General features: G+C 33.8%; 2 protein-coding genes and 1 long non-coding RNA gene across 8 annotated transcripts; 1 reads left to right on the top strand and 2 right to left on the bottom strand.

Annotated features, from left to right (window-relative positions):
* Window positions 1-969: 969 nt before the first annotated feature.
* Window positions 970-3,418, bottom strand: LOC135120894 (uncharacterized). The gene is made up of 13 exons (XM_064045223.1): window positions 3,336-3,418; window positions 3,187-3,286; window positions 3,063-3,108; window positions 2,619-2,732; window positions 2,193-2,248; window positions 2,052-2,111; window positions 1,919-1,996; window positions 1,709-1,860; window positions 1,576-1,636; window positions 1,436-1,520; window positions 1,293-1,364; window positions 1,141-1,232; window positions 970-1,082 (listed from the first exon to the last, which is right to left on the bottom strand). Exons 2-13 carry the CDS (start codon window positions 3,263-3,265, stop codon window positions 970-972), a joined length of 1,008 nt encoding a protein of 335 aa, XP_063901293.1. The 5' UTR covers window positions 3,266-3,286; window positions 3,336-3,418.
* A 10,933-nt stretch (window positions 3,419-14,351) lies between these two features.
* Window positions 14,352-15,233, top strand: LOC135120891 (uncharacterized). The gene is made up of 4 exons (XR_010278778.1): window positions 14,352-14,424; window positions 14,480-14,552; window positions 14,908-14,977; window positions 15,105-15,233. It is a non-coding gene; the product is annotated as an uncharacterized LOC135120891 (long non-coding RNA).
* Window positions 15,234-16,843: 1,610 nt separating this feature from the next.
* LOC135120889 (LIM domain-containing protein B-like) lies at window positions 16,844-20,444 on the bottom strand. 6 transcript variants are annotated; one of them, XM_064045217.1, is made up of 10 exons: window positions 20,350-20,444; window positions 20,219-20,286; window positions 20,109-20,163; window positions 18,366-18,483; window positions 18,181-18,276; window positions 18,053-18,130; window positions 17,860-17,912; window positions 17,191-17,794; window positions 16,996-17,138; window positions 16,844-16,888 (listed from the first exon to the last, which is right to left on the bottom strand). In XM_064045217.1, exons 4-9 carry the CDS (start codon window positions 18,412-18,414, stop codon window positions 17,011-17,013), a joined length of 1,008 nt encoding a protein of 335 aa, XP_063901287.1. In that variant the 5' UTR covers window positions 18,415-18,483; window positions 20,109-20,163; window positions 20,219-20,286; window positions 20,350-20,444; the 3' UTR covers window positions 16,844-16,888; window positions 16,996-17,010. The 6 variants fall into 6 exon arrangements, with proteins under 6 accessions (XP_063901287.1, XP_063901286.1, XP_063901290.1 ...); XM_064045216.1 differs by lacking the exon at window positions 16,844-16,888 and having other exon boundaries at window positions 16,974-17,138; XM_064045220.1 differs by lacking the exon at window positions 16,844-16,888 and having other exon boundaries at window positions 16,974-17,138; window positions 18,366-18,416.
* Window positions 20,445-22,080: the final 1,636 nt, after the last annotated feature.

Below are 22,080 nucleotides of genomic sequence, written 5' to 3'. Positions count from 1 at the left end.
ATGCAGCAAAACTATTTGATATGGTTTTTAAAAATTTATAAGGTTGCACACTTCATTTTGAAGAGAAATTTCACTCAATATTAAACTAAAACTATGAGTTTTACAAAAAAAAATTAGCATTACAAAATTTTTTTACTATTTTTTCAATTTTAGTGAATAAAACTTATAAGCAGGAAAATTCCTATCCAGTTTTTGGGTGCGGACCTGTGTGATCTATCGTTTTTCTGAAATTCTTCGTCAATACTCATTTGAAGGGTTAAAGTTACAAGCTATAACTCTATAACTAAAACTTTAAGGCATTATTAACAAAACGAACATTAAAGTAAAAAATCCCATTACTGACTCTATCTAGCACTAAGAAAAACTAAAAACTATTCTGGTACTAAAGACGAAATTCCAAACAGCTCTTTGATAATTAATAAAAATATTATATATATGAATTGGTAAGACTGAGTCGTGATAACTCTTAAGAATGTGGGAGAGGTAGTCCTTACTCTCATCACATGAGTACCCCCACGACGCACCCACTTTATTATAATTTTGACTTTCACTTTAAAAGGTTAGCAACATTTGACTTAGACTATGTATCGTAACAAAAAATAAATATTGTTACCAGAGTAAACAATTCTTTTTTTAGTCCTAATGTAAAATCCCTTAGAAGACGTAACTTAAAAAAAAAAATTCGAATAACGATAGATAAAAACATAATACTAAAGCGGACATCTCCAAGTCTCTTGCCAAACTGTGTTCTTATCTTTGTAAACTACCTCACTAGTGGCAAGTCTAGAAACTATATGTGCTAACCCAGTGGAGGAAACGAAATCGAGCCCTATAATATCTCTCACCCCCTTATATTATAATATGACTTAAATGGTATAAACTGGGTAAATAGCAGCTTCATGCTATTTGCAAGAGGCCTCTGAACAAAAGTACGAATGATTAATATAAAAAAAGGTATTATTTATTTTTTTAACTTCCTTTCATTTCTTTAAAAGGTGATGGAAGCAAGTCCAGGAACTCGTTTCGAAGTGCTCTAATGTAACTTGCATAGATGCCACAACACCCTCCGAGATATGTGCAGCCTTATAAAGTAAGCGGCTTGATGGAGTTATTTGCGGCAACAGGACTTTAAAAAAGCACCTGCTTTGTAATATTTGATGCACCATTCCACAAAGACCATTTCTGTAACCTCCTCACGCAGTGGTTGCGCGTCAGGAGTTGATTCCATTGTCCTGCAAGAAGGGATATACAGCATCCCCCTAAAAACGTGGACACGTTTTTGCAACACATACCAGTTCTCAGGGACGGCAGTAAGCCTGTTTGGATAAGCCCCCAGGACAACCCCATGTCGCTTTAATGCCGCCCTTAAAATAATAAGAAGCATGCAGTTTCCATGCGGGCCAAACACCAAACACCCAACGCTAGTAATGAACACCTGGTCTCTTCAGTGATACTGAGAAGGGCTTCATATACGTCCTCCAGAAGTCCGCAGTTGAACATGATGGCTTCAATTCTGCCGCCTTAACAGCAATAGTCACAACATATCATATCAGAGAAGGGGGCTTGCTTGCTCACCAGCCAGTGACAATAGTTTAGAAATTGCGCCGTTTACGTCCTCTCCCGAGCGCAGCTTCCCCTACCAGAAATTTAGAAAACCCGGAAAGCATCTCAAAAAAACCAGTAGCTAAACATGAGCAACTAAAATAACATTCCGTCCGACAGACCAGCTGGCAAGAAGAGGAAGCTCAACGGCTTCTGGTTGGGCGAGAACTGCAGAAACAGCAGCAAGCATTTCAGAGGTAGAGCTCAATGTCTCGCAGATAATTCCGTCCACGTAAGGCAGTAGCGCTTTTAAGATAACTAAACTCCGTATTTAATAATATATAAAAAGAAAACTGCAACAAAGAACTATACTTGCCTTCGTATTGCACGTGGCACTGTTCGGGGGGAAGAACCAGATCCGGCCGATAGCAGCCGTTAAGTGGCGGCAAAGAACCTGCATGGAAAAAAAGTCTCAAAATAAAATATACATAAAAATGCGAAGCAGTTACCCAAAATCCGAACAGAATCTTTAAACTTTGTTTCATTTCTTGCTTCTACCGCCAGCTGTCCTGTTTAGCGGAAAATAAGTTTATCATAAATATAACTTAACACGTAAGAAGAGAAGGTAAGAAGACTACTTGCGTACTTACCTGCTATACTTGTTAATTCTGCGACAACCTTGTCTCCACCTTCTTTGAAAGTTGCCCTTAGAAACAAGAAAATAAAAGAGTAAATAAACGGCTCAGAACTTATAGTAAGTTTTCGTAAAAGCTCTTGGTAATAGTAGCAGACAAACTTTTTTTGTTCTCTAGCACAATTACTATTCACTATTTTTTTTCTTTCTAACTATATATAATATTGTTGACTTTTTAGTCACCTTATCAAAAAAAAAATTTGGCATCTACAACGGCGTAAAATAAAATAATCTGTGTAACTTTTATTTTAATAATTTTTAAAAAAAGGTAACCAGGCCGATTCACACAATAAAGTACAAAAAAATAAATAAATTACTTGTCATACTCTTACAACTGTTGTTTTTGTCAAACACGTAAAATAACAAGAAGTAAATAAAAAACCTTACAACGGCAAAATTATTAGTAGTGATCATGCAAGATCCAGAAAGAATCATATCCTTATGAATTTGTTTTACCAAAGAGTGGTGGACCGGGTTCAACAACGCTTGTGAGGACCTGCCAAAAACACAAACTTGAAGGCCATTAAAGTTAATATTGTAGTTCAGGGTGCAATTGGACTAGTAAACTTTACTTAAAAGTAGACTTTATCCCCTCAAAAAAAATTAAATAAAATAAAACTGCTATTAAACCAAGCAAACCTTTTAAATAATAAAGTTGTAGTATCATTTAAAAATATATATAACAATACTTTAAGTTATCTATAATTTTACAAAAAGACATAAAGCCTCAATAAAATAAAGATGAGCTTTTTTCAATAAATTATAAGGAATTTTTTTAATACGAAACTAAAAACTATTAAAAAGCTTGTAGCAATATAATTTTAACCAGGTTTTACGATCGTCCGGTAATCCCCTTAAAAAAAGTTCTTCCCCTAAATAAAAGTCAGAAGTTATAAGTAGTAACTTGTATTGTAAGTTAATTTAAAACCAAGAAGAAAAGTTTTTCTCACCCATTCCTCCATCCATTAGCAAAACTTTAGCTTTTTTAGCTTCTTCACTTAATAAAACTATGGGGGCTCTCCGTAGCATAACTGGTTAATTTCAAAAAATCTAATAGCGGAGTAAACAAGCTTACAGCATTACATGAGATATATACAACCAACGTCGTCGCAAGTCCTCAAAGAAGTCGTAAAGTAAATTCGTAGTCATAATTTGTAAAAACGGGTTTCACACAAAACTCAATCGAGTCAACAGACTTCAACCAAACGAGCTTACAGATTTCAATTCGTAAAAAAAAAAAGACCATCATTTGTTCTTTTAACCCCCCTTCACAACCTAAAGCATCATTTTATTAAAAATGCTGGTAAAAGAAATGTTATTTTTGGTGAAAATTATGTATTTCGAGTTTTCTTAATAATAGAGGTGAGTACGATACGATACTATTTTAAAACCGGCTAAAGTTGTTATTAGAACAAATACTAGAAATTATTACACTATAAGCTTTTTTTACTAAAGTTCCAGAGACTGTGCTTCTCTAAAGGTTGCAAAACTTTATTGAAGATGAAAAACTTTATCACAGCTTATCAGCTGGGTACCATTTAAAAAAATTTAAATTAGTAAAAAGGACCCTAATCCTAATTTTAACCCTAAAACAAAAAATTGTCTTGATTTTTACAGAAATATAGAAAGCTTTTGATTAAGTCTGGTATAGATGTTAAAATGCCACTGCAAGTGTTTAGGTGCCTCAACTTTGATAAGAATTATAGTAATTTTTAGCATAGTTTTATGGTGGCCAGTGTAGTTACAATACATTAAATTCTAAACTAGTTAATGCGAGGTTCTTCAAGGTTCTTTATTGTTACTTAATCTATTTTTCATATATTTGTCTAACGTACTACCTCTTACCTCTTTATATTGTTATTAACAGTACCTCAAATGTTCCCTATCTTAACTCATTTAAGGATTGGCCTCTATGAGAATTTATGACAGAAAAACCGAGTTAAACTTTAAAACTTTAGGAAACTCAACCATGCTTGCCTGAATAGCGGTCTCGTGCTCTATATATAGAGTATTTTTTCGGATAGTTTCGAGAAACCTGAGCCAATCATCTGAAATTTTTTGGCCAATGGGATTGTCCGAATTTTAATTAAAAGTGGATTTTCGTTTACTTTTTTGTTAAAACACAAGGCTTGTGTGCTTGATTAAACTAAAATAAAGTTAAGTGGATAAGTCGATTATAGGTAGAAGCACTAAAATATAACAAACTTAAGATATTATATGGAAATGCTACCAAATCATTAATTAAATGTTTGTTAGCTTGTAAACTGAGGTAGCCTTTAAATTTTCAAGAACCCATTTGCTCATTTAAATAAAAGAAAAAAAAATTACAATACTATCTCAACTTTAGACCCCCTAGTGACGTCATATTATAAAAAACAAATTAATATGAAAAGTTCACATAACTACCTAATTAAAAAAATAAAAATGCTTTGTTGATGGTATGATCCAGTTAGAAATGCGCGATTAAATAAGAAAGCGTTTTAATTAATTTTAACTGGTAGATTCAGTCTATCAATATTATTTTTAAAATTGTATATATGCGCACAGGCGAAAAGCACTTCAACCCGCCTGATCTGAGAAGTCAAATCTTTAGGACCTTAATTAGTCTGCGGTTGGTCATCGGGAGGTTGACCACGTACTGCACTTCCTCTCTAGAAACTCGGAACATTCGTGAGGCCCCTCCTGGAGATGTACGAGGGCCCTCTCGCGCCCGAATCAAGACTTAGAGGTCGGCCATCGACTTACTGTGCATTCGCAAAAATCATTAATGAAAAACAGACGAGTTTTGTTCTTTGTTTGTGGCGTCTTCTCAGTATGTGGAGCTGTAAAGAAGTTTAGCTTTATTGTCTAGAAGATAAGTTTAACATATATTTTTGTTCTATAGCGTTGAACAGAGAGTAGTCAGTAAATGTCTATGGATAGTTTATTAGTAACTTAACGTCTAGAGGGCGTGCGCACTATTAAAGATTCTAAAAACTCAAAGAAAGTTCTAAACATTCGCCACATGCTTTTTACCTGCAAATATGCAAAAATAGTGCACTTTACCTTGATAACAAATTAATTATCTGCAAAGCTATTTAAATGGAATTAGACATTAGTAGCTTGGGGATCTTTTAAATAAAGGAGGAGCTTAGACTGTAACTAATTAAAACGACTTGACAAGATTGTTTACTTATTAAGATAAAAGGCATCTCTAAATACATCGTGAAGGCAAACTTGATTCACTTTCAAGTATATCAAACGCTTAGCGGGAAAGAATCAGAAGGTTATAAAATGTGTTACTTGCTATTTCCCTAATTTTAGCCCCTCGTACTCATCTTAAGATAGATAACCGAAACAAAACTTTACTGAATGTATAATTACCCTATCTCTATGGAATATTAACTGACCACTCCTATTTTTTTTCTAAGACAATTATGCAAAAGGAAAGTATACAGAAGTATTCTGTATTTAACAAACATACGACAGTAAAGCCATTTACGACGCGAGTTTTTATAAAAAAGGTAGCAACTGCTATTGTGAAAAAAGTAAGTCCTTATATAGGTTACAAGCTTCAAAATAATGTAATGCTCAAAAGCCTTCATATTAGGGATATAAAGTTAATTGGAACCTTTTTAGGCAGAGTAATAAACAATAGAGAAGCACACCAACACTGTAATTTAACAATATAAATAATGTGATATGCACTCAAACAACATTTACAAGTGGTGCCTCTGTAGCCCCTAATAAAAGTTATAAAACAACAAATTTTTTCTATAACTAATCTTTATCATTTGAATGGAAACTTTACCTTAATAGAGCAACAATTGTGACTCTAGATATAGTGGGTTAGTAAAATGTTTTCGATTTAAGGATAAATTCAATTAGATTGCCCAAACCGAACACATCATTCCCAAGATCTCCGCGTTCCACGATGTTCGGCACTAATTTTATCTTGGGAGTTAACTGTGGGTTAAAAAATTAGGTTAGGCTTTACAGAGTTCTTCAGCATCTATTCAACAAGCTATCTGTAAATACTCCTCATCGGACGTATGGTACTCTACTTGCACCATTTGGACTGAAAAAAAAAAATCTTTTCTGATAGGGTAAAAATCAGCCACTGAGCAGTCATCTGGAGTGGTTGTGGTCGTGAACTCTCCCTTCTTACTAGCTTGCGCGGAACCCTATTATATATGAAGCAAAGCTACGTCCCGCCAATAAAAGGAAGTTAAGGGCTAATAATAATCTACTACCAGTCTATTATGTTTTAAATAGACCGCTTTACTTCTCTGTCTTGCCACAAGAGAGAATTTTAATAGAAGACTAAGGTCTTCAGCTAGAACTTACATCCTTTTGTGAACAGAGGAAAGTGATATTTGGGTATGGGAGGTATATTACTATAGCGTTACGAGACCAAGTCTCCTTACGTTGCGCACATTAGTTCTAAATTTATTCACAAAAAATATTTAGCATAACGGATAGGGCAGTGGTGTGATGCGCCAGCAAAATAATGAACCTTATAAAGATAAGTGATAACAGGCTTATAGTTGAGTCGGACCACAGGGCTTTGTTATGATTATTTAAAATTTGGTTACTTTAATTTACGGTTCCTGCCAGGAACTGACAATGCAATAACCTATTTACTTTCTAAACTGGTAAAGATAGACGAACAGACTGAAGTGATAAAAACACAGTAGCTGCGGTGCTAAGTAAACGACGAGACACTTATATTGTAAAAGAAAATAATGCATTTGTAATTATTTCATGTCCAGAAAAAGCAACTTTCACAGATATTCAAAAATTATAAAGTATATGGAGCTAAATTAGGCGTAGTGCATGGCTGTAGAGCGTGTTAAAAGCTTGCAAAAAAGTCCAACTGAAAAAAGAGCTCATTCGTGTTATAAATAAACCAAGATTACCATTTTACAGCTTAGCTATGGCTATAGTAAGGTTGTCCAAGACAAAGTTGGGCAATGATAGTAAATTAGTTATTGAGGATAGATACCCGCGTCACCTAGGGGCTAAAAAGTTGAAAAAGGTTATTACTTACGGGACGCTATATTAACTGGAGAATATTTGTAGGAGAGTATACCAGAAGATATTATAACAAACAGGGACTCTGTGTTTATGAGTCATATGCTGAAAAGCTTTTTTTTTTTTTTTTTACTAAACATAGACTTGGACACCATGTAGTTAAGGTTAGTTGGCACTAAATTAGGGGAATCGCTGTAAGGTCCATTCTGATTTTTAAAAAGTATTGGCTAAAGGGTGTTTAGGGGGTGGCATAAAATTTGTGTATGTTTACTATTACAGTGGACTGCCCGATCTTTTAGGTGTCAATGCTGTTTATGCTCCTTAGAACCCCTGTTAATTATTTTGATTTAGTGAAAAATAACCAGCAAAAGCGTATTGTAGTTATTAGAAAAATTGACGAAATTAAGCTATTTAAATTAAACATAGGTTATAGAAGGCTATAAGTCAATTGAAGGCGTAAGACAAATCTCAGTATCTTGTAAATTAAAAAGAAAGAAGCTCATGACAAATATGTGAGGAAGAAGTCGAATAGGACTTGGTGATATTATATATCTCGAGAATAATTATAAAATTTTCGGTGAAACTTGGCTTGGACCAGCCGTAGTCGTACCCAAGTACGAATTGCTATGAGTTACATAAAGAATTCTTAGTTGACCTAAAATTAAGATGAAAAGATATTAGACACTGCTTATAATTCAGGTTATGCCATTTAGGTACATCAGGAAATGAAATTTATGTGAGCAAAACATATTTTAAGTCAAGCAAGTGTATAGTTGAGAAAGAAACAATGCTTCAAGTTTTCAATGAGAAGGGTGTTTATATGGAAAGGATTCCCTCATGATAAACGGAGGGATACGTTGGAACAAATCGCTAGGATTAGACTACCAAATGTTTTTAAGGGATATAATTCATCACCTTGAAAGTACCGGGGTTATTACACAGGTGCCCCCATCTTAAGAAGAATTCATACCATTCTTAGTTAGTAGTATTCTTCAAATGATACGTGTTTAAATTTGAGGAATTTTCGACTATTTGCTATCGATATATTGAAATTTTAAAGACTTAACCAATGTAACTTTCCAAATAATGGAAAAATGAAATTCGTGAGTTGATTAAGCATTGTTTTTTGATAGGAAAAAATACCGTTTTAGCTCAGCAATGACTTAAAAAAGTGTTTAAGGGATCTGCTCAGTCGAGAACAGTAATTTGCTGCTGAGTTTAAAGGGACCGTACGGACATTAATAAGGCTAAATTACCAAAGTTTCTCTTAACCCTTCCATTTTCCTAAATCATATTTACTTTTATTTGTCTATAATATTCTAGTTCTGGAAACTCTCAGCCTGTGAAATCAACAGTAGTGCACTATTAAAATTTGTATAGGTACCAGTCGGCAGGTATACTTCTACTGCCAATAACTTGAACATGCATGAAATGACTAAAAAAAAAATTCGTATATTTAGATCTAGAGCTTGCTGCTTTAATTATGCTTCGAATGAAAAGCTTAAAAAATAAATCAATAAGATTGTTTCCTCAGGCTCATCCCAGCGACATGGTACTTTTTACATCAAAAAATTATGCAGGAGACATAATCTCTGATACTATCATCGCATGCTGTTATTTACTGAATTCACCCCGATCTTGGTACTATACCTACTAGGTTAGCAACCTTAACAAAGGGTTGTACCTAAAAAATATAATTTTTGATTCAAGAACTATTACAAATTCAGACTTGTGGGGCGTAATAACCGTTAAAGTATTTTGCTGACAATCTAATGTGTTCTTCTAGTACATATAACTAGACCTAATTGCTACTTTTATACTTTTTTAAGAGCTAAAATTCTTTTAAAACCACAGGAAGTAAATGGCCTCGCATTTAAGTAACTTCCATTTTTTAATGTAAAAGCTTTAAACTTGGTGATGAGCAAGCAACATCTAATATTGTTTGCCTCCCCTTACGCACAGTAAAGTACAAAACCCAAAACGTTCCATGAAGCGGCCAAAATCTATTCAGCAACAAAAATGAATTCTAGCCGTTCTACCAGTCGGTTTTTAACTGTTAAGTAATACTGACGACATCACTTAACAATATAAGAAACGCAACACTGCTAAAAGATACTCACTTCAGTAATTAAAAAAACTATTAGAAAATATCGATAATATTAAGTGTTACCTTATTCAATTCCATGGCTGATTCAAAGCAAGCGCGCAGGAAGACAAACATTTTTTATAATATTTGCTGCATTTAGTGTCACAGTAAGACTTTCTTACTCTACTCCTATTATTTGTAAGAAATTGCTTAATTAGTCCACTAAGAGCTATGCCGTCATTTCATATTAAAAAATTTAAAAAGCGACTAATCTTTAATGACAACCAGCATTCACACCACAAGATGTCGTTTAAGCTTACTGACGCTAATGGCAATACTAATAAAAATCGGCCAAATGAAGTATACTATGGTAGTTTAAAAGTAGGCCGTGAGTTTTTGGTCTTTTCTTTTGTGAAGCAAGTAGTATTAGAATTTACTTACAGGGAAGTTGTACGCGTAACCACTAAATAAGAAAACTGCGAGTTGGCACAGACGGGAATGGAACCTGCAAACCTTAAGCTTTTGTCTCACAATGCTCTAACCACTGTATCCACTGTTAAACCTATGTTCTCAAGGTCTTACTGTCTTTTCTGGGGGAGAGCTATGCTTTTAGCTCTAGAGCGTGAGTGGTTATAATGTATAAGAATTTGTTTAGAGGCATTTTGTTCCCGTCCCTAAGGGTCTTTTCGCGTGGTGCAGGGTAAAGAGGATTACCTACAATATCAGGGTGTGCTATGCTTATAGCCATAGACCTTCTCTTGTGTAAAACAAAGTTTGGTTTGTGTAATTGAGGATATGTTTGGTTAATTATAAAGTTGGTCTATTTCCAGGACTTTTTTTCTTTACCAAATATAATGTGTAAGGCTTCATGACAAAATTATAAGGTTTGTGTCAGTATATAGTATCAAATATTTTTATCATTGGTTAAATTAATGGCTTAGAAAAAAGTACAACTTCAATAATTCTTTTTTTCTGTTACCTTTTAAGTCTATTATTTTTTGTATATCGAGAACTTTACACCCCAGTGGTTGATATGTCATGATATTTTTATATCACATTCAGAAATACAGCATAACGCAAAGCTTCCGTCAAGTGTATAAAGGTTAATTCTAACTGTTTTAGTATATAACGCGTGTTGTATTTTGTTTAAATGTTCGGCTGCATAGCAGTACTGTAGGGTATCCTTGAGATATGGATAAGGAAGATCCCCGTTTTGATAAGTTCATTGATTATAGAACAGCCCACCTTTACCTGTTCTTATTTCTTCAATAGCGGCCGTTATTGTTTATCGGTAAGGATATATTCGATTTTAATATATTATATAGCCTACTTAATAAACACAATTTTTTTCCTGGCATTTGTCTTGTGAGGGGCCTTGTTGTCTCCGTGTATGAACTTGAAGTTCATTGTATTTATATATGTTTAAAACTTTGTTACATTATTGCCTTCTCGTTGTTAATTGCATATATATTTGACATATGCTATCTAACTGTATGATCAACCGGGTTTATAGGTTTGGTAAGTTTGTAACATGCATGTTTATAGGTGATTTGTTTGTGAGGTTAAGGTTAAGGGTTAACATGATGAGTGGAAATTTTATATGGTACAGCAGTTCTGTGAGGCGTACCAGAGAATTTTCTATTAGAATTATATGAGGATGAGGTTAGTTACGTAACCAACAAAGACCAAAAAAGAGAGTCGCGTCGGCGGGATTCGAATCCAGGGCCTTGGGTAAGCGCAACTATGCTCTTAACCCCTGTGCCTACCACTCTTAATCCTGGTATGATGGTTTTACGTATTAAAATTGATAGTTTTTAAATATTTCTTAATGTTTTTTTATTGTATAAAAAGGGCTCTTATATGCAAGTTTCCCTTAACGATAGCACTGGGTTATGAGTAGCTAACCCTTTGTTAAGTTGAGCTAATATACACTCATTACAATTTACCGATAATTATTAGTAGTCGTCTTTAAATTCTTCGTGGACACTTTCATGCTAGCGCCAAGTCTGAAATAAGTGTGCGTTGACTGTCCCTGGGCAACTAGTTTATTGTGGGGTTGAGAAGAGCTTTGCTTCTGTCATCATCGGTGTTTAAATTGCGTATCAATTCTTAAAATGTATAAAGCGTAATAGCACACTAGGTGGTGGCCCTTTCCTTAACATATATAGCGGACGCAATGGGATGTAAAGGCTAAAGGGCTGATATGTGTTGTTGTAGTTTAGCTGCGAGTATATGAAGTTAATTTCGGTTGTTATAGTTAATGATCTTTTTATTAGACCCGTCTCCCTAGTCAAATTATCGGTTATTGTTATAGTTGTATCTTCAATCGCTTCTGTAGGTAATATATTTAATATTTATTATATGTAGTAGCTCCATAAATATTTTTATGTGCAACTTTAGTTAATAAAATAGTACATTGATTTTCAATTATTGGTGCAGGATGTAGACATACCACTAAATGCTTTCATTAAGTCGCTTATGCAGGGTAGAAATCTAGGATACTCACATGAAGTTATTAGATATTTCGAAGCAGCCCTTGACCTTCTAAATTAGTATATAAACTACTTAGGTGTATTACCTATATTATAAATTTTTATCAATGTAAAGGCTAATTATTATTTTTATATGAAGTGCATCTTAAGTTATTTACTAATAATTCGACGTAGTATCGTAGTATTATACCTCTTTATTTTGCTCTTTTTACTTAAAACAAGTAGAGCTGAGTCTCTCTGAGGTGGCGGTTTTGAAACGTATTAGATTTAATGAGAGCGAGGTTACATACGCGATCATCAAGGACCGAAAAAGTGCCGAGTCGGTGGAAATCGGGCCCACGACCTTGTGTATGCGCGTCAATGATCTTAAACGCTGAGCTACAACGACAACTCTCGAGCCCGGTATGATGGCTTTACGTATTTAACCGTTTAAAAAAATCACCGCCAAAACTTCTAAATAGTGCACCCTAACAAAACAAAAAGGCCTTATTTCTAATCAGAAAAAGTTTTCTCGAGGGAGAGTATGTGGGTAAGTTGTAACTAACTACTTAAAGTCATCATACCGGAATCGAGAGTTATCATCGTAATTTAGCGGTTAAAAGCACTGATAAGGTCGTGGGTTCTGTTCTGCCGAGGCGAACTTCGCCAGTTCGTTCAAACCTCGCCCTCTTAAATTCTATTAAGTTAAACCATATGACTTAGGCTTGTTCCTGACAGTCTACGTATACCAATTTGGTTAGTTTGATGTTAACAACTATGAGGAAGAGCAGCGAAGGTTTTAAAAATAAAAAATTTTCAATTCTTAATATTTTAAATATTTTGGATGCCCCTCTTTCAGAATCCCAAATCTGGAGTATATTACTAGAGGTAACTGCCCAGCTCTTGGTTTTTAAACCTTTCTACGCTTACGTAGATAATTTAGTCAATGCTAGCGGTGAATAAAATTGAAGAAATTAAAATATACTCTAAACTCGTTTGCTCTCCCCACTCAATTATTATTGATATTGAAGGAAAAGTTTCTTTTCAAAGTAAATTACTTATTAATCTCGCTCATGTTTTTAAGTTCCCACTTAAAAATTTACTATTTTTAATTTTAACCCGTAATTTAAAATATGGAAACCTCATTTCTTTGCTACTCTTAATTAGTTTTAGAAAATTTCGAAGATTTCTACTTTGATTCTTTTACCAATTTCTTTCCTCCTGAATTGGAAACTATCGAAATAACGACAAAAGATACCTTTGAAAAAGTTAATTTTATCAGTTTTTAGAATCATCCAAGCTAATTTTTTTTATTTATTCATATTAGGCCTGTTCGTATGGCATTGGTGGAACTCTATATTGTGCAGCTGATTACAAAGTCGCTGAAGATGAGGTTTGTAAATATTTGTAACTGTTTTCTAACCTTGTAAACCCTCTGTATTTTTTTTTTATTATATTATTTTATCTTTTATCTTATTCTTATTTTATAACTTTTTAAATTTTTGCCTAAAAAAGATTTTTAATGTATATGTAGCTACTAAGTTTTATAGATAATTTTTTTTGGTTTAGTATTTGTATTGCCAGTCTTTTTAAGTTATCCTTATTTAAGCTATAAGTTAATAACAAACTTTCGTATTTTATAATTTTAAGAATACAAAAAAGATTGCTCTTTTTTTTGCCAGGGGAAGTTGATGGAATTTCTTATCGAATATTTAGGAACCTGTTCTTTCGGTTGATTTAGAAAAACTACTTGAAGCAATGACAAGTGAAGATCCTTTGGAACGGCCAACCGTTCAAGCGGTTAGCAAGGTCTGCGCTTTTGTTCTCTTAGAAGAGCAACTTTTAGTCTGAAAAAATAGTTTACAAAATATAGATGCCCTTTTGACCAATCGATTATTATTTTACTGGGTTAAGCTACAAAGTATATAACGTTATTATAAAAAAAAAAAGAAAAATACTTCACCATTTGTTTGTGTTTCGTGCAAGCATTTGTTTAACTATTCATTTCAGCTTAGCAAGTCTCGCACATGTTTACTGCGTGGATTATTATATAACTGAGGGTTAGAGAGAAAGATTAATAATTTGCTAGGTTTAGAAAGCATAAACCTTTATATATGGATCGCGTGTTTTTTTACCTATAAAATCTTATTAACTTCAACTTTCTGGGAGATTTTAACATTTTTATATTTATAAGTACTTTTTGTTCAATTTTGTATGTATAATGTTATACCTTACCTAAAGCTAGCCGAGGAGAAAGCTCCCAATTCTCGTGTTCTGCTTTCTGAATTATACCAGGAGGTGTGCAATATGGATCACGTGATAAACATCTCTAAAAAAGTATTTCTATTAACAGTTATAATATAAAAGTTGACTTCTGTTCTACGCAAGCACTACAGAACACATATTATGAGTGTGATATTTGTACTGCAGTATATATATAGTTTGCAGTATATATACTAGACTTAATGCGTGCAGTCTATAACTATAACTTTTCTTAGACAGAAAAAAACAAAGCACCTTTTAAGAGTCCTTCAGAAAAGCCCTGCACAGTTCAGGAAACCCAAGATCGCGACACTTTAATGGAGGCGATAAGAACTGGAACTTACTTGAAGCCTACGGTTAACTTTTTTGTAATTATTCGAGTACTATATATTTTTAATTTAATTTCCTAAGAATGTAGTCGTATTTGAAAAGCAACCTGTAGTAGCAAGCCAATTTATTTGTGGCGGAAGTGCAAATCCTTCAGGTTTCAACACTATCATCATTATATACAAATATTGTTCGAACAAAAGAAATAACGGGCTTTCATGCTTTCAAAGTTTGTCTATCAGTTTCTGCTTTGTTTAATAAAAGGTTTTTGTTATAAGGGGGCGGCTTGGTTTTTTTAGGAAACTTTTATGCGCATTCCTAAGCGAAGGCTAGAGCGACTGTTGTAAAACTGAACTGTCTTATCATTACTATCAACCTGCCATGGCTATTAGCTTTTATATTTGCTGTTTAAACTTTTTGTTTTATTTTCGAGGAACTTTAGATTTACAATATATTTAAGTCTTATTAAAAGTTAAAGGGGACTAGAATATTTAGTTTTTTTATTAAAACAGAAACAGTTGATTCTAATTCGAAAAACAAACCTTTAAGCATACCGGAAAACTCGAATGCCAATCCTGAACAGTATTTTTCTTAATTTTCTATATTTCTACTGGACAAGAATTTTTACAAATGTTGATAAAGTTAGCAAAGGCTTTTATCCGTGCGGTTTATTGAGTAACTGCTTGTATTTCTTTTATTTAATCTTTAGACGTTCGCAGCGTTCGCTTAATTTATCAAGAAAAGAAAATCGTAGTGAACTTGTACCAAAGTCTCATTTTGACTTATTTAACGTGGAGCTTTCAAGAAATGAGACCAGTTTTAGCAGTAGCTGCTGCAGTTTGACCTCAAATGGCAGCATTCTTTCTGCAAAGTGCAGTTCGGTGAACCTTCCTAAGCCCGCTGCTCGTGTGGATAACTCGGGCAATTCGACTGAGAGATTACGGTAAGAAGGCGGCTTATTTTGGTTGGCTTTATTATTTTGGTGGTGCTTAAAGTCTTCAGGAAGTGGTGCATATATGCAAAGTTCTTCGCGAAGCGTCCGTGTCCGATTTGAAGTTTGAGGCCTCCGCTGTCTATAAAAAGGTTCTCTTCTACTTAAAGCAATGCTTTATATTATTTGCGTAGTCGCATTTAGTTATCATTATATTTTACTTTTTGTTCGGTTTTTTTTTTAGGTATTTTTGAAGTCCTTGTGGCACTTATTATTTTTTTAGCTTTTTTTTTATTATTTCAGATCGTCGAGAGAAAACTTTGTTGGATTTGCAAAGCCGTAAAGTTTAGTTTATTTTCTGCCAAGTTCAAGTTGTGTTTTTTGTGCGGTGGCTGCGTGTGTTATAACTGTTGCCTCACGCGAGCCGTCCTGGAAGAACGCGAAAAAATTGTTTGTATTGCCTGTAATAACGATGTATTATTGAAGCCAATATGGTAAATGACGTGAAAAAGCTTTCTAGTAGTGACCACAAAATGTTAACCGAACAAAGTATACTTTATGTGAATAATTTTAAATTAAAGATTTGTAGATAAAGCTTTCTTCCTTCTAAAATTCTGTGCCGCAGCCATTATTAGCTTTACCCGTTAAAAAAATTAAAAAGATAAAATTGTAAAACCTAATGCCTGTCTATTCACAGTATTCAAATCTTTTTTAGTAACAAAAAAGGATGACAATAATTTTAAGCGTATAATTTAAAATTTACGCTTATATTGCGCCTGTACGAAAGTCTCTCTTAGAAGTTTTTAAATTAGTTAAAGGTTTACTCCGAAATTACTTAAGTAAAACTTCGTCATTACTTGTTATGAGTCTTTCAAGTCTTGATTTTGAAAATAGCCGATTTTCTTCTAACCATTAAGGAGTTTGGTGTATTGGTGTTTCTGAAAAGTAGTTTAAGATTCTTATTGTTAAAAAGCAGTGCGTTGCCCTATTTTCTAAGGACTTTAGCAGGGGCTAAGTCCAGCGCAGTATGCGTCCATGCTGTCCTAGTTTGGATGTAAGTATGCGCCCGTATATCTCTTAAAGTTTCGCGCCCAACTTTATTGTTTAGTCGGATAACAGCAATGGTGATTAATGCATGTACGGTCCATGCCGAAATATTAGTCGTACAACGCAGGGCAGCTGTAGGTCGACCTAAGGGATATAAAAACTAGTCTTCCCTTTTTAAGTGGTACCACGTGCGGGATCCACTGATAAAAGTGCCGTTAGTGACTCCTTGCTATTTGCTATGTTTAAGACGGGTCCACCACCCGCAGCAAGCTTGTCAAGAAGAGCTGCAGGTTCTGGCTCTGGCATAGTAAGGCGATCGCAAGTAAAAGAAGAGGATAGTAAAAAATGAAAGGGTAAGGTCTAACAGAACAGTCAGGGAGTGCAGCCGGCCGAATAGGCCTTCGTGACGTACTCAACTATATTACAGTTTAAAATTTTACTGCTGAGGCTACGGCAGTTATTACTGAAGCCAAAAAAAAAATTTTTTTTCCATGCAAACCAAGCACATGCAAGCCCTAAACATTTATAATAATATTATATTTAATATTTAAATATTTAATTTTTAAAAATTTTAAATTTTTTTAACAATAAGAAACTTCATATACATGTATATTGCGAGTACGTAGTCATAGACACATCACGCGTGTTCCCTACAGTAAAGATCTCCATCGCGCGTAAAAGGGGAGGTAAGCGCAGAGCTACATTCCTTGCAAACTACACAATTGCTATGATACGGTTTGCCGGCTACGCAAGGATAGCTTGAATCTGTGCAAAATTTTGAAGAGAACACTTATGTACAAGATATAAAGGAAAAAACCTTTTATTTGCAGATTACACTTAGTGCAAACTGGAAAATTTTCGCACTTATCACAGGAAAACGCGCCATCTTTGTAGAAGAAGGCGGACAAATCCAAAGGACCGTGACACGTAGAGCACTTAAAACAGTCGCTGTGGTAGAGAAACCCCTCAAAACGAATCCTGTCCTCGCTAGGGCGAATGCCTGCCTTGCATGCTGCGCACGGCGAGTGCTTGGCCTGTTTTTCCTCGTAGCAGGGGATGCAGTAGATGCGACACTCCTCTTTCTTGCTTTTAGGCTCGTGAGGAACAAACTCCTCTTGTGCGGAGAAAACCCTCCGGCACTTTCGACACTTGAAGCAAGGCAGATGCCACAACTTATCGTCATAATACGCATAGGACTCCTCTTCAGCCAACGAATTACCACATGCAGCACAGTTTCCAGGAGTCACTTCTGAAGTTTCTATTGAAACTTGACTGGGAACGATGTTAATGTTGGCATATTGATCGGATGACTGCTTGTTATTTAAAGGTTCCTTGCTGGGTTTAGCAGACAACATTTCAAGGCCGACGGATGTGCTGGCCTCTTTTTCTTTAGAAACTTCTGCAGGAGCAGTAGCTCCTTTCTTTGTAAGTAAAATTCAAAAACTTTTGTAACTATTCAAAGTGTTTATATTATAGACACAAATACAATAGATGGATCAGCAGGGCAGGGAACAACAGCAGCAGTTTTAACAGACGTATCTATACACGAGAAATAAAATTTATGTGAACTACATTATTTTCAATTTATTTTTTTATTAATTTTTTTACTTTACGTACTTTTCACTCTTTTACTTATTCAATGTAAATTTATATAAAAACATTATATCTAAACAACTTACTGGCGACTTTTGCTGTTTCTTGATCCTTTAGAAAATGAGTATCCGCTTTAGGTACGTGAGCTTTGCAATAAATTTCTCCTAAAAACCATAAATTTAAATATAGGCTATTATAACCTAGTAAGATCGACCTTGAGCGGAAACAAAATTTTTTAAAGTCAAAGTTAAGTGGCAAGTAGCGCAATTAAAACAAGGCTTATGCCAAGATCGCCCGTTTACTAAGTTACCTATTTCATTATTATTAGGATTATTAAAAAATCTGTTAGAAATAAGGTTTATAAAGATTTTTAAACAAAAAATTAATTATTTTAAATACTTTCAACTGGGTACGCGACCTTTGAGCAACGCCCGCAAGTTTTGTTCATAGCTTAAATTTATTTTTGATTTAATATATTAACTTAGGGTTTTAACACCGTAGAAAAAATCAAGAGAACCTAAAACGACAGTTAGTTATAAATTATTAGAAGATACGACAGTCAGAAAATTTTTTACTTTAAAAAACAAAACACCTAAAGAGGGTTTAAGGAAAAGATGAGCGAAAAAAAAACGATTGACTCCTACACACATTAACTTCGAAGAGTGCACCCACCCGAGTAGACAAGCCAGTCAAAGGGCTTATTAAAAGCTCTCATAAACACCATAGCTATAAAACCCTTTTATAGGCTGGACCGAGTCGTTACTTATGAGTTTATTCTATATTTAGTAAACTCGGCCCATTTCAATTATTTTGAAAATTGTTTTATGTTTTTGTTTAAACAATAAAGTAAATTAGTCAGAATGATCCCCATGGATTTTATAAAAGAATGACTACATATATAAGAACCAATTCAGAGCATTTGTTAATTATTTACTTAATTTTTATTAGAAATATTAGAAAAATTAGTTTCTACTTCTATTTTAAGAACAATGTTAGCACCCTTCAATAAAAAATTCTCAAAGAGGTGCACAACACAACAGTGTATAAGATACTTTTCATACTTAATAGATGGTAAATTAGGAACCAAAAAGATGGTGTAAATAGCATAACAAAGTGAGACATTATTTTTTTTTTTAATTTCAAAAAAAGTTTAAATGTAAAAATCTAAGCTTTGTACTAACAGGGGCTTTTGTAATAAAACTAGTTATTTACACCCCTGCTTTTACTATCTACGAAGAGGGGCATCTTTGGGCTGCTAAACTCATAGTACTAACTTCATCTGTATATAAACCTTCGATAAGCAAGCTAAATAAGGATATTTATTAAAAGCTGCTTTAAAAAGTAAATCAATACAAAGCTAATAATTTTATATATATTTAATAAACAATTCAATAATCAAGCATGCGCCCTTATCTTCAATTTCTTTTAGAAATTGCCCATAGTCATAGTTGCCTTTCAGCACTTAAACAGATTTTTAAGGTTTACTACCGAAAGTAAGGACCTGGTAATGTGCACCTCTCGATTTTTCAAAACTTCAATATAACTTCTTTTGAAATTCAAAAAATCCTCAATAATGAGGAAGCTACAAGAGGGCCCAGAAAAAGCGCTTTTAACAAGCTAAACTTTTAAACTTTATGGCCTTCTTTTATCTGTAAGACGATCTAAGAAATATGTATGCTACTTCGAAAAGAGTGAAAGCTGTAAAGTTGAAACTAAAGACCATCGAAAAATTATTTCCCTGTCAAAAAGTAAACTAAAAGTTGAAAGAATCCCCAGATCAATTTTTATTTACAAGTAACCGCTAATCCTTACAGTGCTCTTTAATTAGTCAACGAGCTTAAAATAAGATAATAGAGGATAGTAAATTAATTTACTATCCTTAGGTAGTGCTAAAGTAAAAAAAAGTCACAAATAATAACAAAAACCATGATAATATTAATAACAAAAATAATATAGAAATAATACTTGTACTAAAAGTAAAGATGGCTGTAACAACCATAATAGAAACATTGCTAATAATGACACTAAAAACTCTATGTATAACTAATAAAAACATAAAATATAATATAAATAAAGACTCAGGTATATTCCCTGTAGAGAACATGAAAGCAGCCTGTATTTTTAGATGATAGTATTTCTTACCTATGCCCGTGATATCGCCGGCAACTCCGATCTAGTTTTTGCAGCTGAAGCTTCTCTAAGAGGAAATAATATAATATTTCACCTTTATAAAGCGAAAACAGGAATGACACCTTTTAGTAAAACTTCTACACAGCGGCGGAAATCCTGAAGTCCAAGAACGCACGTCGTGGCCTTAATCCTGGCAAGCACAGATGAATAATTGCACCTTCACATCTCCTGAGCATAACGAAATGCTACTTACCATAGGAGAGACCTTTTAAGTTAGTATTTGGAGGGATATATTGCGTTCTCGACGTTCCAACCATCGAGGGAGGCTTACGCAAGAGGTATGTCCCCTGTGCAAAGCGTGCTTATACTGAAGTAAGACGACAAAATCAGTTATAAATAAAACGGTTTTCCGTCTTCAGGTTATAGCGGAGAAGCTAGGTAAGAAACCGCATTGGACAGTGCCACGCTGCCCCTCCGTTTCCAAAAACTCTATTAATGGAACTTGCCTTCAAACGCTTGTGTTGCGCCATTTCTATTAGCAAAAATTGTAACTACAGTAAACTTTACCCTATAAAGATCTTATAAAAGACCTGTTATTGTTGATTCTAAGTTAAACAAAAATGTTGATGTTCATCACTTATAAACTCTTTCTGAAAACTGTGGGGCATGATGGACGTTATTAGTGCACCGTGACCAGCAAATAACGGTGGATCAGTCACCTGTTAGCGGTCGTAAGCGATCAAGTGCTACTTTACTGCGCCTTCTTGGGGCGGCCGTCGAAGCCTGAACGCTTCGCCGGGGTTCTAGTTGGCTTTTGGCTAGGTAGGTGTATAATGAGCTCATTTTTACATTTTTATATGTTCTATGAACAATCCAGTATTTGACTTTTTAAATAAATAATTTTAGAAAGGATATAGAATTGTCCGGGAAATTTTCCGAAGTTCATTTTTAGTTAGTACATTCGACATATAACTGATAAAGTCAGAAAGTTGAACTTTTTCATTTCTAACCTCTATGTGCAATGTATCATCCATATACCTTTTATTAAACAATATATTGGAAAAAAGTTATGAAATAAACTTTAAGGCTTTATAATACGCCATATATAGTTGCTAAAACTGGAGCAGCATACCCCATAGGAATACCACTTAATTGTTGGTGTAAAATATTATTAAATAGTAAAACCTTATTATATAACTAGAGATCGCTACATGGTATATACAAAGGAAATTTAAAAGAACTCAAAGGGATTCCACGATTTCTAATAGAATACTTGTAAATAAACTGACTCTATATAATAAACATAAACGTCATGACTTTTAAATTTGATATTATTTAAAAAAGCAAAATGGTGTCCGAATTATTCTTTAAGGAAAATATTTTGAGAAAGCAAAGGCCATAATTTAAATTATAGCAGCAGACTTAATTGGAAAATTAGGTTAAAATATGTTATTTTAATAATTAAGTAGTTTAAAGTAATAAATAAATATAAAGTAAAGTGCTATGTAAGTAGGTTAAATATTAATGGTAAATTTTAAGCAAAAAGTTAAGGTGCACAGGCCATATCCAAAATTGATAAAAGGACAACGGTACATAAGGATATAGGCCTTTAAAAGCTATCAAAATAGCCAACTTTCTAGAATATCCTATTATACCACACGTTTCCTACGTGTATCTTCGAGGGCAAAACGCTATAAGATTGAGATGACTTGCCCTTAGCGCTTATTTATATTATTTTAGAATGGTTATTTAGTTTTTGAATTTGTGCTCCTTAGGAGTCTTAAAACTTATCAATAAATTATTATTGTGCTTAAGGTTTTCATACTACAATATCTGTAATCTATAATGCTTTTATACTAATTATACAACTCACTGTTTATAATATATTTGCGTCCTGACTTTGAACCGTAAAACCAAATTACGTCAAAAAAACAAGTTTCCCGCTTTTTACATTATAATTTCTAATTTGTAACATCTTTTACAA

The sequence above is a fragment of the Zophobas morio genome, unplaced genomic scaffold, assembly GCF_036711695.1.
Source record: "Zophobas morio isolate AGI-343-1 ecotype UQ-CSIRO unplaced genomic scaffold, CSIRO_AGI_Zmor_V1 ptg000436l, whole genome shotgun sequence".
Taxonomy (NCBI): Eukaryota; Metazoa; Arthropoda; class Insecta; order Coleoptera; family Tenebrionidae; genus Zophobas; species Zophobas morio.
Note: the sequence above shows the minus strand (reverse complement) of the source record. Positions and strands in the feature narration are given on the sequence as shown.

Excerpts from the sequence above, each read along its gene's own strand:
- LOC135120889 (XM_064045217.1), bottom strand. The coding sequence starts at position 18,414 with ATGAACAAAACTTGCGGGCGTTGCTCAAAGGTCGCGTACCCAGTTGAA. Across the intron at positions 17,913-18,052 it reads AGAAACAGCAAAAGTCGCCA|ATACGTCTGTTAAAACTGCT; the intron begins GTAAGTTGTTTA and ends TCTCGTGTATAG. Across the intron at positions 17,139-17,190 it reads GTGTAATCTGCAAATAAAAG|ATTCAAGCTATCCTTGCGTA; the intron begins GTTTTTTCCTTT and ends AATTTTGCACAG.
- LOC135120894 (XM_064045223.1), bottom strand. The coding sequence starts at position 3,265 with ATGCTACGGAGAGCCCCCATAGTTTTATTAAGTGAAGAAGCTAAAAAA. Across the intron at positions 3,109-3,186 it reads GCTAATGGATGGAGGAATGG|GGGAAGAACTTTTTTTAAGG; the intron begins GTGAGAAAAACT and ends ACTTTTATTTAG. Across the intron at positions 1,083-1,140 it reads CATCAAATATTACAAAGCAG|GCTGCACATATCTCGGAGGG; the intron begins GTGCTTTTTTAA and ends TTACTTTATAAG.